Raw genomic sequence first — 14,395 nt, 5'->3', positions numbered from 1 at the left:
CCTGACCTCAAGCACCCTTATTTGCCAGATAATCCTGTTGCATTCGAGAGGATGCAGATAATTGATCTGCCTCCTATGAAATTGCTGTTGTCATGTGAATGCCATGCAAGGTTGCTTGTGAAAGTTTGTTTTCCGCTGCTCCCAGGGGGCAAGACATGAACCAGTGGATTCAAATGATGAGAAAGGAGATTCTGACTCAACATGAGGAATAGTTTTCCGATGGTAAGAGCTGTTTGGCAGTACAATGGAAAGCCTTGAAAGATCGTGGACTCTGCTTCTTTGGAAGTTTTGAAACAGAGGTTGGGCAGCCATTTGCCAGGGATTCTTTAGCTGTGATTCCTGCATTGATGACCCTTGGGGTGCCTTTTAAGTCTACAATCCTATGATTCAGTAATTACTTGTAGTAGAAGGGGAGGCTGAAGTGCTGGGGAAGGCTGTTTATTTGCTACTGATGAAATGGGGCAAAATTATTCACTCGTGCGTAGTTTTTAGACCAGGCATAGGCAAACTCTTGCTCTCCAGATGTTTGGGACTACAATTCCCATCATCCACGACCACTAGTCCTGTTAGCTAGGGATGATGGGAATTGTAGTCCTAAACATCTGGAGGGCCAGAGTTTGCCTATGCCTGTTTTAGACCATTGACTTTTTAAATATATATATATTTAAGATATAGAAGCTTACTTGGGAAAGGAAATGTAGATTTGAAACTCAGAACAATGCTGCTTTAAAGATTTACTTTTCTGGCTTCAGCAAACTAGCTACTGATAAGTTCCATAAATAATGTCTTTACTATGTCATTATGAAAGCCTGGGGAGTAGTTAATATGTAACAGTTTATTTAACTGTGCAGGAAATTCTGGGCATTCAGCTCTAAAATTATTTTACATGCTGTCCACGTCCATAGTGAGCATTCTGAGGGTTAGAGATTTCAGAATGTGTTAAACATAAACAGTTCCTTTAAATAAAATCCCTGCAACTTTAGTTTTTGTTTATAAAAACTACAAACCTTACAGACATCTTACATAACCACATTAGATAAATCTTTGTCCTGTTGTCTCATCATTATCATTCACATGACACTCAAACTATGGTTAATTCTAAAATAGAAGCCTTTGATTTGCTCCTAAAGGTGAAATAAAATGAGCCTAATGCAGGCGCTTTCCCATAAACTGTACTTTAGCTGTTTGGTCTGGTTCAGATATAAACATCTTGATAAACTATAAAGACCATATCCGAGTATGAATTTGACCGTGCTTGAGCTGGAGCTCCTAGCCTACTGACCTTTACTGCTTTGTACTTGTTGCTGTGAATCCTCTCCTATTGACCAACCTACTCAGAGGGAGCACTCTGGGGAAAACAGCACAGGTCTTAACATCAGGAGGGGCTGTATGATATGGAATATAAAGTACAGAGACAACTGTGCTAATGAAACTGGTCAAGACATAGGATGGCTAAAGGAATTTTTTGCTAGGTCTGCAACAGGGTAGCTAACCTTTAGATGTTGTTTGACTCCAACTCTCATCAGCCTCAGGCAGCACATCCCGTTGTGAATCCAACAATATCTGGCTAGAAACCAAAAATTTTAAATTATTGAAAGTAGCAGTGCACTCCCCTAAATCTTCCTGGAGTTTTCACCCAGAGCTGCATGGCTGAGATGGGAACTCCAGCCACTGCACCACACTGGCCCTGGGTTAGGGTTGCTCTGTGAGAATACAATTCTTACAGTTATCACAATATCGGTCTCAGCTCTGCTTTCTCTCCCCCTCCCCACTTAAAGCATAATGAAAGCCCTCACTGGAGCCTATTCTCACCCAGCAGCTCGCCTACTCCCTTGCTACTAAGTAAGGTCTTTCCACTCAGTGTAGAAATACACTTTGCCAGATATTACCCCAACCCTCCAGAGCAGATTTAGGGGGGGGGAGGTCTTGCTGCATGAGTGGACCTTGTCCTACACATGCAACAGCTTAGTTGAATCCTACCCAATATCCCCCTGCCGCCATTCTAGTGGTTGTTGGGGGGAGGACATAGCAGGACACATGGTAATGCATATTTTCAGAGGCTGATAGCATGGCATGGGGCTCACGCTTATGGTTAATCCTTCCCCCTATTTGTTACACAAAAAACCTTTTATCACTTTATGATCTCAGGGCAGGGTACATTAAAATTTTAAAACCAAGAGCTACAACTGACAAAAATACAAGTACAGATAAGAGGAGTAGATAAAATCACAACATAATTGGTAACAGAAATTATCATCAAAACCCCAGACAAGGTGATTAAGCCCCTAGAAATGTCTGGTGAAATAGCAGGGTGTTTTTTTAAAAAAAAACCAACAACAACTGGTGCAAAAAAACTCACTGTGATCAGGGGCTGGAAAGGGGTTAGTTTAACCTCCAGTTTGCTAGTAAAACTTCATTAAAGGTAAAGGGACCCCTGACCATTAGGTCCAATTGTGGGCGACTCTGGGGTTGCAGTGCTCATCTCGCTTTATTGGCCGAGGGAGCCGGTGTACAGCTTCCGGGTCATGTGGCCAGCATGACTAAGCCGCTTCTGGTGAACCAGAGCAGTACACAGAAACGCTGTTTATCTTCCCGCTGGAGTGGTACCTATTTATCTACTTGCACTTTGATGTGCTTTCAAACTGCTAGGTTGGCAGGAGCAGGGACCGAGCAACAGGAGCTCATCCCATTGCGGGGATTCGAACCGCCGACCTTCTGATCGGCAAGTCCTAGGCTCTGTGTCCTAGCGCCACCTGCGTCCCTAAAACTTCATTACTGTGTCGCAAAATGATGCATGTCTAAGAATTGTGTCACTGACATGAGAAGTTTGGAAAGCTTTGTGATGGGGTATTCCACAGCTGGAGTGCCATGGCAGAATAAGTCTTTTCTCTGATTGTCACATTACAGATGTGCCTTAAATGTGGCACAACCAGGTGAACCTCAACTGTTGATCTTAATACTCTGCTCACTCAAAACATTGCACAAAGCACAATTTTGGTATAGATTTAATCAAAAGTATTCAATGGGTCTGACTTGGGTTGGTGTGAATTGGATTGTGCCCAGCTCATAGGATATGATATGTGAGGGAGATCATTGTATATTTACCTTGCTGGATGATATAAATCTGTATTTGTATTCAATATATTCTACTGCGAACTGCAATTAATGTCAATTGCCTGTGCCCTGTCTAGGATCACTGCTTTATAGGGACTCTCTGGACACATAGTCAATTTATCTATTTATGAAAAAGTAGAGTAACAATGAAAAGTATATGCTTCAGGATGACAGATGCAGTATATGCATACTCTGTGTGCACACAATTAAAATAATGCAATTGCTTCTTTGCGCTTTTAAGGTTGCATCCCTTAACAGTCACAACATGTGTTTGTTTTAATTATCTAAGAGTTGATTGGCATAGGATTCATCAACAGTAACCATAGATTTAGGAAGTTAGCTTTACCGTGGAAAATGCCCAGCAAAAAATGAAAAAAAGGTGACAAAGCACACACACTTCTTTGTGCTCTTCAGCAATGAAAACACTGCATTATTATGAAGGTATGTTTTCAGAGGGACGCGGGTGGCGCTGTGGGTAAAAGCCTCAGCGCCTAGGGCTTGCCAATCGAAAGGTCGGCGGTTTGAATCCCCGCGGCGGGGTGCGCTCCCGTTGTTCGGTCCCAGCGCCTGCCAACCTAGCAGTTCAAAAGCACTCCCAGGTGCAAGTAGATAAATAGGGACCGCTTACTAGCGGGAAAGTAAACGGCGTTTCCGTGTGCAGCTCTGGCTTGCCAGAGCAGCGATGTCACACTGGCCACGTGACCCGGAAGTGTCTTCGGACAGCGCTGGCCCCCGGCCTATAGAGTGAGATGGGCGCACAACCCTAGAGTCTGTCAAGACTGGCCCGTACGGGCAGGGGTGCCTTTACCTTTACCTTTATGTTTTCAGAGGATTTGATGGTTATATGTGCAAAGCCACATTGAAAAGTGCCAAGAAGGCTCCTACTGCTGAGGGAAGATGCAGAAATTCTGTTTGGGGAGAAATAAAAGAGGGGCAAACAGCACAGCTATCTCAGTTTGTTCTGTGCTTTGAATATTTTTATCTGCGCTGTGCTTTCTACAAGACGGAGTACCAATGGGCTTGGAGGCATTTGGAGCACTTCATTATCATTCATCCTTCTTCACCAGAGCCAGGTGAAAAGATCTATTCTCACTAGACAGGGGGGGGGTCTGTTTTTAAAAAAAGAAAAGGTCAAGTATGCATTTAGTAATGGTTCCTGTGCCAAGGTGTATACATCTGAGGGATGACAGTCCTCTTGACTCTTTAACAGTGAACATGTTCTCTAGTTTAAGGATGGCCAGACTTCAAAATCCAAAGTGGGTTTTACTTTGGGGGTTTTTTTTACCAGAACCTTGAGACCCACCCACCAGACCCTGGTGCAGAAGACACAAGGAATCCCAAGCCCAGGAATTTGTTTCAAGAACCAGAACTGAATGGAGCTCACAGTGCTCCCCCACAAAAAAATCTACTTCTGGTTACCCACAGATTTCTAAATTTCAGCAGTTTAATTTGGGAGAATAGAGTGATTTTGCTGATGCTATAGTTCAGCAGTTGAGAGTCGGAAATATTTACTGTTCATCCAGAGATCTACCAATAGATTTAGACTCCATCTCTCATCAGCCCAAGCTAACATGACCAGTCATCAGAGTTATGAGAATTGTGGTCCAGCAAAATTATGGAGGGCTACAGGTTCCCCAACCCTGTCTACCCATCTAGGTCTGGCATGGATAGTAGAAATAGAAGAAGAAGAGTTTGGATTTGATATCCCGCCTTTCACTCCCTTTAAGTCTCAAAGCGGCTAACATTCTCCTTTCCCTTCCTCCCCCACAACAAACACTCTGTGAGGTGAGCGGGGCTGAGAGACTGTGACTGGCCCAAGGTCACCCAGCAGCTGCATGTGGAGGAGCGGGGAAGCGAACCCGGTTCCCCAGATTACGAGACTACCGCTCTTAACCATTACACCACACTGAGGGTGTAGGGGTTTTTGGGGGAGGGAATCAGAATTGGTCTTTTTCTGTGCTATACTGGCTTGATACTTTGAAGGATCCACCTCCTTGATTATAGCTCCTTTTATGGCTAGGGTTGCTATGGAAGTGCTTCACTGCTTTTCCATTAGCAATGCATTGAAGATTGCTGAGACTCTATTTTAATATGTGAAGTAGACAATTTAGAATGATTGTTTATTTACCCATTAAGGTATAATTATGAAAAGATAAGAGTCCTACTAGATCAGGCCAACGACCCATATAGTCCAGTGTCCTGTTCTCACAGTGGCCAGCAAGATGATCATGGGAACCTCTTAGGCAGAACCTGAGCACAACAGCACTTATACAAAGGCCGTTTCACTTGTATCACACATATGTGATCAGCATATCTAGAGTTTTTCTCCTTCAGTACTGAGCAACTGAATCTTCCTTTCTCTTCATGAGGCAAGTGCTTTCTGAAAATCAAGATGATTGGAGGTTGGGGGACATCAGCTTACTCAAGTGACTGTTTAAAGAAATAATCCTTTTTAATATAATAGTCAGTTCTGCCAACCAGAGTTGCATCTGTTTTGCCTCCTTGCAACAGAATACCACTCCCTCTCATAGGATTGCATGAATTTCTACAATGTGTACTAAAACTGTGACGTTACCATTGCACTAAATGGGCCAAAGTTGTAGACAAAGACTACCTCTTTTTTTAACCTTTTGAGCAGGGAGGCACAGAAAATAAAGTGTGTGTGTTTTGCTACATGTATTTTTCACTTCAATGTCACATTGAACACTCTGTGTGGAGCCACACACAAATCTTTAAAATGAAAGAATGTGGCAATTACGGTTGCAGTTTATCAATACTACTACATAGTCTGCTTAGCAAAATGATAGTGTGTTTCATTTACTGCATTCATTTCCTCTAGGTAATTCACAGCTCATTTAGATCATTAATGGAGAAATAGCTTCACTTTCCTACTGTTATATTTCTTGTAATCTGTAAGTACTAGCAGACAAAAGGTTGTGCTCTGGGTTTTCAGTATCGACCTGCATGAGTCTTTTTAAAAAGCTGAAAATATGTATCACAGTTTAAATCAGTGTGGTCTGCTTAAAAACACAATGGTTATTTAACTACCCAATAAATTTCATTTGTCTACAGTGCAGTAGTCAAAATGCATACTTTTATAGACATGGTCATTACTAATGAGCAGATTTGGAAAGCTAAAGACACAGAAATTATCTAGGCAGGCCCCCAGCTGTTTAAAAGTTGGCTTAAAGTTTACTCATTTATTTGGCACACATCTAAAACATAAATGCGTTTTGCTAAAATCTGTCAGTTTAGTATAATTGTGCTCTGTCAGTTTAGTATAATTTTAGTACCACAGTTAATATTGCAAATGTTGCTTAAGCTCTTCTTTGCATAACTTTATTAGATGATTGTTCATTAGTATATAGTAATAACCTTATTTATATGTTATTCCTGTGTTTGCAAATGCTTTACTGCTTATTCTCAATGTAATTGCTGCAGTTAGATCAGACTGCTGGGGGAGCAACACAGTCTTGGTGCAATCTCAGTGACAATTGTTGCTACGACAAAATTTGCACAAAGAATGTCAAGTATCCAGTACATATGAATATGTTGCACACATGCATCATCTCAGCAAAGCTTACAACAACCTTATTGGATTGTTGTTGTTGTTATTGGGTTGCTGCTATTACCACCAACGTTGTCAACTGTATCTAGACTCAAACTAGAATTTGTCATGCAATCAACATTGGTTTCAGTCAATAAAGTTGACTGAATGTTGAGATTTGGTATAATTATCTAATTGGTCACATTCTTAAAGGAATTCATTAGGCTCTCAAATGAATAGACAATTTGAAAACTATATAGAAGAACTAACAAATTTTGTTAAATAATGATGTTAATGTCCAGCCTGGACCCTTTGTGAAATGCCCTTTTTTGTTCAGGGTGAGGTTCATGATAGGTTTTTCCTATAGTTGTCTGCATGTTGCATCCCCAATTTGTTCAGCTTTTGGGGAACATTCCATGCTTCTTTTTTCAGATACCTATCCCCATGGACAGCTGCTAGAGTTAGCTCATTTCCCTCTTTTTCTTTAAATACCTTAGTTACAGCCTTCCCTATTTCTTATTTTCTTCAGAATTAGTCAAGACTTCTGATGTGCCTTTCTAAAGGGAATGCTTTTTAATTTTCTGACACAAATCCCAAGAGCTGATGGTTGACGATAAGGGAGAGTCACCCTGAGGTTGATGATGAGCCACTCTGGTTGGAGCATGCCGCTTTTGACAGACGGAAGGATTATCTAAAATGATAAGCCCCTGTCAATTCCATCTAGCCTTGCTATAGTTCTTTCATGTAATGTTATAAGTCTCAGCAGAACTAGAGTTTGTGTTGCCTCTGTTTCCTTCCTACCACCAGACAAGTAAATATAGCATTTCTCTAGCTTCATGTTGATGCCTTTATTTTCCCAATTTCACTCTCTTGCTAGACTAGGAAAGTATGTGCTTTGCAAATGAGCTTTTCTCTTTCTCTTTCTATCTATCTCTGCCTTCAGTTATTCTGGGTCCTTAGGACTCCACCTTTTCTCTCTGTATATAAGGCAGTTCTCTGCCTTCAGACTTCTCTTTTCCTATTTCCTTAATAATAAGAAAATAGTCCTGACAACATGGGTGGGCTGCTTGTGTAATGCATACACACACACATATATACTGTAAATGCTTTTTTGATCTGTCTATGTATGCATCTGCATTTTCCACAGCAAAAGCCATTATTTTCCCTCATAAATAAATATTTCAGTTCTCGTGTGATTGTTGCTAACTCTCAGCAGATGCACACACTAATGCTTGTTGGTCGGTTAGCAAAACGGTTATAGTCAGCACAATCCTGCCTGCTGTACTCAGTTGTCTAGGATAATTTCATCCAGTAAATATCCCAGAGTAGTACTGCTAATAAACAAAAATTAGCTTTTTCTGTGAATACCAGTGCAAGATATATGCCCATGCACATAAGTGCACTGGTATGTGAACAAATTATTATGAGTTGGCTGGGTTGGCCTTATATGAAATATTTGCAGCATGAATGTGCTGGTGTTGGTTTGGAGCTCCTTTATCACATGTACCTTGCATTTGGCTCTGAAAGTAAAAGAATCAAGAGGATGCTCCAGTAACACTCCAAATGTTCCTTTTCAGCTATGGCTTCACATTCCCCATGCATGATGACATATGATGTCAGGTGTGGGACAGGATTTCATGGCAGGGGAAAACAGCCCCATGGGACAAATTAGGAACACTTGCAGGCCAGATTTTACTCCATGGGTCAGAGGTTCCTCATACCTGCTATACAGGATGATTAGTTGCAACTATTCTATGATCAGAATAGAAGGGATTAGGGACGCGGGTGGCGCTGTGGGTAAAACCTCAGTGCCTAGGGCTTGCCAATCTCATGGTCGGCGGTTTGAATCCCCGCAGCGGGGTGAGCTCCCGTCTTCCGGTCCCAGCTCCTGTCCACCTAGCAGTTCGAAAGCACCCCTAAGTGCAAGTAGATAAATAGGTACCGCTTTATAGCAGGAAGGTAAACGGCGTTTCCGTGTCCTGCGCTGGTGCTGGCTCGCCAGAGCAGCTTCGTCACGCTGGCCACGTGACCCAGAAGTGTCTGCGGACAGCGCTGGCCCCCGGCCTCTTAAGTGAGATGGGCGCACAACCCTAGAGTCGGACACGACTGGCCCATATGGGCAGGGGTACCTTTACCTTTATTCTATGATAAGTAAGTTATGTACAACTGATTTTGTCACATACATACAGACTGTCAATAGTAAGGAAGCTGCTCACTAAACAAGCCTGAAAAGATAAAAAGAATAAGTTGCATGCTGATGCTCAGTTTCTCATTAGCTGCACTGTTCATTAGCTGATAATGATGTATCTGTGCATTGTAATTCTGTTTGCAGCGTTATTTAACAAGCAAGCCAGGAATGGATGAAAATGAACAAAAACTAAGCTGCTGAATGTCTGGGCTGAATGTCATATATGAGAACAATTAAATTTAGTTCGTGATACCAACGAAATTACTGCTGTCTGGTTTTTTTTAGTAATCGATTTGTAGTGTGCATGTATTACGGAAAAGTTAATAAAAGATAATATTTCTTAAAATTTAAAGAACTGTAGCTCACGCAAAACTCTTGATCTGTTTTGAGGATTGTTTTTTCTCTCCTGCTCTTGTTTGGCTGCCTCTGCTTCTCTTGAAATATGTGAATTTGCTCCCCATCCAAGTCCCAGAAGCACTGTTCCCAGGATCCTATGCAACGCTCACTCAATGAACACTCCAACAACTTCTGTGGATGTTGCCAAAGGGGGATTTTGGAGGTTCCAAGGAATAGTGCAGCCCTTAACACCTCTCTCTGACCTGTCCCCTCTCTCTGCCCTGTCCGCATGAGCAGGGAGAGGCAATGCTCTTAGCACTTCTTTCAAGCCAATCATGTGCAACTAGTTCGATACTGAAAGCTGCATTGCAAATGTGGCATGAACCAGGGCGGACTAAAACTAACAGGTGGTGGAAGCATAAACTCAACAAATTCCAAACATGCTACAGTTACTTATTTATATCATAAAGTTTCTGTATACCCCTTGTTTGTGTATATACAAAGCCCTAAATAACTTGGGGGCCCAAAGGGGAAGCCCTTTGATGATGAAGTGGTCGTGGCACATTGAAAGGCCTTTTCTGTGGTGGCTCCCCTGTTATTGGAAATCCTTCCCCTTGGAGATGCATCTGGCATTGTCACTGCACTCTTGTTATTTCATCAAGATGAACCTTTTGGCCCTAGTTTTTTTTTTTAATAGGGCAGAAGAATCAATTTTGATTGGCTTCCACTGTAATATTTTGTGTGTGTTTCAATTATGGTTTTAAGTAGGATTGCCAAACGCTGGTGATTTGGCCATCAAAAACAGAAAGTGCTGAAATGCCCAGACGTATGGCAACCCGTGTCGGAAATGTAATTTTTTGCGAATTTCCTTAAGCTTAAAAGCTTTTCTTTCTTTTTTTCTTTTTTTTCTTTAGTTTATGTTTTCTGTTTAGTTTTTTTTAGTTTTTAGTTTCCCTATTTTAAGTGATGCTTTATTGTTTTTAAATCTGTTTTATTGAATGTATGTATCCTGTCATAGGTCCTTGCAGTGCATAAATAAATTCAAGCAAAGACATACATCTTTTTGCAATAAATGGTCCCTTGCACCATATCACATACAATTCTGGTGAGTTCCTCAGTCCTCAGGTACAGCTGCACTTGGGAGAGGGAACTGGTGAAAAATTGGGGATACAGCCTTTGGGCAAGCAGAAATGTTCTCTGTTCACAATACAGTGGTACCTCGGGTTACAGACGCTTCAGGTTACAGACTCCACTAACCCAGAAATAGTACCTTGGGTTAAGAACTTTATTTCAGGATGAGAACAGAAATCGTGCTCCGGCGGCACAGCATCAGTGGGAGACCCCATTAGCTAAAGTGGTACCTCAGATTAAGAACAGTTTCAGGTTAAGAACAGACCTCCAGAACGAAATAAGTTCTTAACCTGAGGTACTACTGTATAAAGAAGACAACTCCTAGGGATATTTTCAAACATTTCCCTTCACATTGTTTATGCCCAAGAAACTTGTGGGTGCGGATGTGAAGTCATATTGGATATGTCGGTATTGATTGCTTGAAGGACCAAACTACTACTGGAGTAACACACTTTGAAGTTGCATTGTGTTTTTTCCCTCCTCCTTTAACATTAGAACTAGCAGGTACAGGTGTGTCAATACTTTATTGTTCCTTTGGAGGGGCACTGTACTTTTGTACTGTTGTCCTTGCAGGAGGTGATTGTTTTCAATTCTTTGTGTTCTTCCTTTTTGTTATGTGGGTGCTTCTTGACTAATCAATAAATAATATTAAAACTAAAGGGAGAGAGAAATAAATGGTAGGTGCTTGGGGACCAGGGCAGATGAGGAGGATGAGGATGGATTCAACCCTTTCATCCTTTGTCATGGTTCCAGCACCCCACCCCTGAAGTTGCTGTTAGTCTTTGAAGCAAAGGTCCCATTGGGACCAGTGGAGGCTTCCCTTCCAGGGCTGTCACAGGTGGGGATTTCTGTTGGGGCTGTGACATCACATGGTTGCTGCAAGAATAACATGGGATGAAAGTATGCATATAAACCTGAGCTCCTTGAAGGGATGGAATGTGAATAAGTAGTTTAAGTAATGACTTCATCACAGAATGCTGCTAATAGAAAATACGTTCCCCATTTCCCCTCATTTTTATTGATCTGACTGCAGCCTTATGAAATATGGACTTGAATGTACATGAAGAAGAGTTAAACTCACGGCTTCTTATCTTTAGACCCAGAAAACAATAGGTTGGAAGTTTCTGCATGATGAGAATGATGCAGAATGGCTAAGGATGTGCTTTTTCTTGATGTCTTCTGTTACAGCTGTTATGTCAAGAAGCCAAGAAGGACCTGGAGAGATGGGAAAGGCAGTTGTCATCCCCAAAGATGATCAGGAAAAAATGAAAGAACTCTTTAAAATCAACCAGTTTAATCTTATGGCCAGTGACATGATTGCATTCAACAGAAGTTTGCCTGATGTAAGACTAGAGGGGTAAGTTTACACATTTGGCTTGGTTTTGCAGTGTGTTGCATTGACATTCCCAATATTTCTAATCTGTTTTATTTTATTATCATATTTATTTTGGATATTTTTAAACCGCCTTTCTAGAAAATGCCCATCAAATCAAAATTATGGAGTATCATTAACCCAACAAAGATAAAAACGTAAGAAGAAGAGGAGTTTGGATTTGATATCCCGCTTTATCACTACCCGAAGGAGTATCAAAGCGGCTAACATCCTCCTTTCCCTTCCTCCCCCACAACAAACACTCTGTGAAGTGAGTGGGGCTGAGAGACTCAAAGAAGTGTGACTAGCCCAAGGTCACCCAGCAGCTGCTTGTGGAGGAGCGGAGACGCGAAGCCGGTTCTCCAGATTACGAGTCTGTCACTCTTAACCACTACACCACAACCAATAAAAAATACTCAGCCAGCCAATTAGAGAAGCTTCTCACAGCAGTGACAAATCACAATCCAGGCTGTAAAAAAAGCATGAATATGTTAGTTAGAATAGGTATGTGGTTATGACCTTCTGAAATCCGGACATATGGCAGCCCTAGTAATGTTGCAGAAGCTAACTGGGAAAATCTGACAACTTCTAGGTCAGTACTCTTAATTGACCTAGGGTAGGGTCCACTTCACAGTTTACAAAATTTCTCTAGAATAGAAATTGCAAGCTGTAGGGATTTTGTGTTGTTTCGCATGAAAGTAGCAGCTATGTCCTTGCCTGTAATGGGTTATTTTGGCGCTAGCTTAGCTGGGGTGAGCTAAAAGGAGCAGATCTGGGCTGGAGAGGAGACTGAAGCCTAGTTGAGAGGTTGTAAGAGCTGCAAGAGATGGGTAGCACTCAGTTGAGGGGCTAGAAAATACCATTTATGCCTGGCAAGCAGAGCCAGACATTAAGTGTAAATGCTAAGGTAGTCAGAAGATTAGAGCATACATGCAGATATCATCATACAGGCATCTTGAAGGAACTGCAGCAGGTAATTTGCTGATGAATGGTTAGCCTGCATGTGTATTCATTTGGATTATGCAGACCTGGGAATGGAAGTGAGGTTGCAGAGAATGCTTGTTGATTATTCCATACTGAGTTGGGGTTTTGCTTTGCTTTCAGTGGTTCACTGGAACTGTTAATTGAAGCCAGAGGAGTGTGCACAATCCATCTGTAAACTTGTAAACATGCAAATGTGTATTAACAGTGTCCTGCAACTTCAAAACATTCAAGGTTTTTAAGGCTTTCTATGTTCTGTTGTGATACATAACTGAGAATTAAAGCGCCTTCCATTTTGAGGTGACAACACCTCTAGCAGCCCTGTCCAGTTCTGCTTTGCTGTCATTACATGGAATCTGACACTTATTGTAATGCATGGAACACATTTTGCATGCTCTTCCCATTTAGATATAGCAATGTCACTGTAGGTGTTCTGCACCTGCAGAGAAAGATAATTCTGGCAATTGCTAGTAATTCAATAGGTGTCACAGAAAACATTCCTTCTAACTAATACACATGGAGATATTGAATATTAGTATGATCAGCATGATGTGTCATATGGTATCAGTCGCACTATGTAATATGTGTTGTCGGCACGTATTAAAGCATTACAATAGTAAATTAGATTTTTTCAGGGAAGAAATGACACACTTTACTCATGTCAGAGGCTGCTGAATCATCTTCAAGGCAATTATTCACTTACATAGCCCTTAGGGTTTGACCAGAAGACAAGTCAAGACAAATCTAGGGCCCTTTGGTGTGGAATGGGCCTCCTGTCTCCAAACAGCTACCTTACTTATTGAAAAAGATGGTGCTCTGCTCTTGCTACCACCCAGCTGGCCTTCAAGATGTTGCTGGACTACAACTCACTTCCTCCACAACCATTTGCCCTGATGCCTAGGACTGGTACGAGTTGTAGTCTACCAACATCTGGAGCGCCACAGGTTCCCCATCCTGTTTTATAGCCTAATCTTATAGCACAATGCTTCACCCCAGGGGGAATATGGCTCCTGTTTCTTTCTGGCTACCACAGGAAGTGGATGGTGGCCTGGATTGTGGTCGTCCCACCCATTAATAGTGTCTCTACTCCAGCTGCCACTATGCCACCTATAAATACTAGGGTGGCAACATACTGTAGGAGGAGGCTTGCTGGCTGGCAGCTTTTCTGCAGGTGGGCGTGGCATGGAATCCAGGATAGAATTCCAGCCCCCAGAAGGCTTCCAATGATACATGAACTACACAGAGATTTTGGCATTTGAAGCTGCTTGTTGTGATTATAGTGTTGGGTTTAGTCCTGGGAATAGCCTTCAAATCTCCTCTAAGGCTATCAACTAGTTTTGGGCACAGCACATTTTCTCAGTCTAGTGTACTAACTGGCTACATTGTTAGCATAAAGTGTCACTCTTGAGTTCTTTGTTATACATATTAGCTTTTTTGTAACTGGTTTTCCCCCATTGACTTTTGGAAATATAACCCCAGCAAGAGCAGGCGATCTCCCACCCATCTGGTATAGGGAACCACCCACTAACAGTGCCTCAGTCTTATCTGGATTGAGTTTCAGTTTATTGGCTCTCATCCAGTCCATTACTGAGGCAAGACACTGGTCCAGGACTTCCACTGCCTCACCTGCATATGTGAAGGAGAAATAGAGGTGAGTGTCATTAGCATACTGCTGACAACATATTCCAAACTTCTGCAGAACCCTACCCTGCAGTTTCATGTAGAC

General features: G+C 41.9%; 1 protein-coding gene across 2 annotated transcripts in view; it reads left to right on the top strand.

The window, feature by feature from the left end:
• Window positions 1-14,395, top strand: part of GALNT13 (polypeptide N-acetylgalactosaminyltransferase 13) — a 150,109-nt gene that overhangs the window by 44,291 nt on the left and 91,423 nt on the right. For both annotated transcript variants that reach the window (XM_083409611.1, XM_083409612.1), the window contains exon 3: window positions 11,505-11,673. In XM_083409611.1, the coding sequence (XP_083265737.1) occupies window positions 11,505-11,673 (169 nt within the window). The remainder of the gene's footprint in view (window positions 1-11,504; window positions 11,674-14,395) is intronic.

This window comes from Podarcis tiliguerta, assembly GCF_965153285.1.
Source record: "Podarcis tiliguerta genome assembly, chromosome: 1".
In the NCBI taxonomy this organism is placed as follows: domain Eukaryota; kingdom Metazoa; phylum Chordata; class Lepidosauria; order Squamata; family Lacertidae; genus Podarcis; species Podarcis tiliguerta.
Note: the sequence above shows the minus strand (reverse complement) of the source record. Positions and strands in the feature narration are given on the sequence as shown.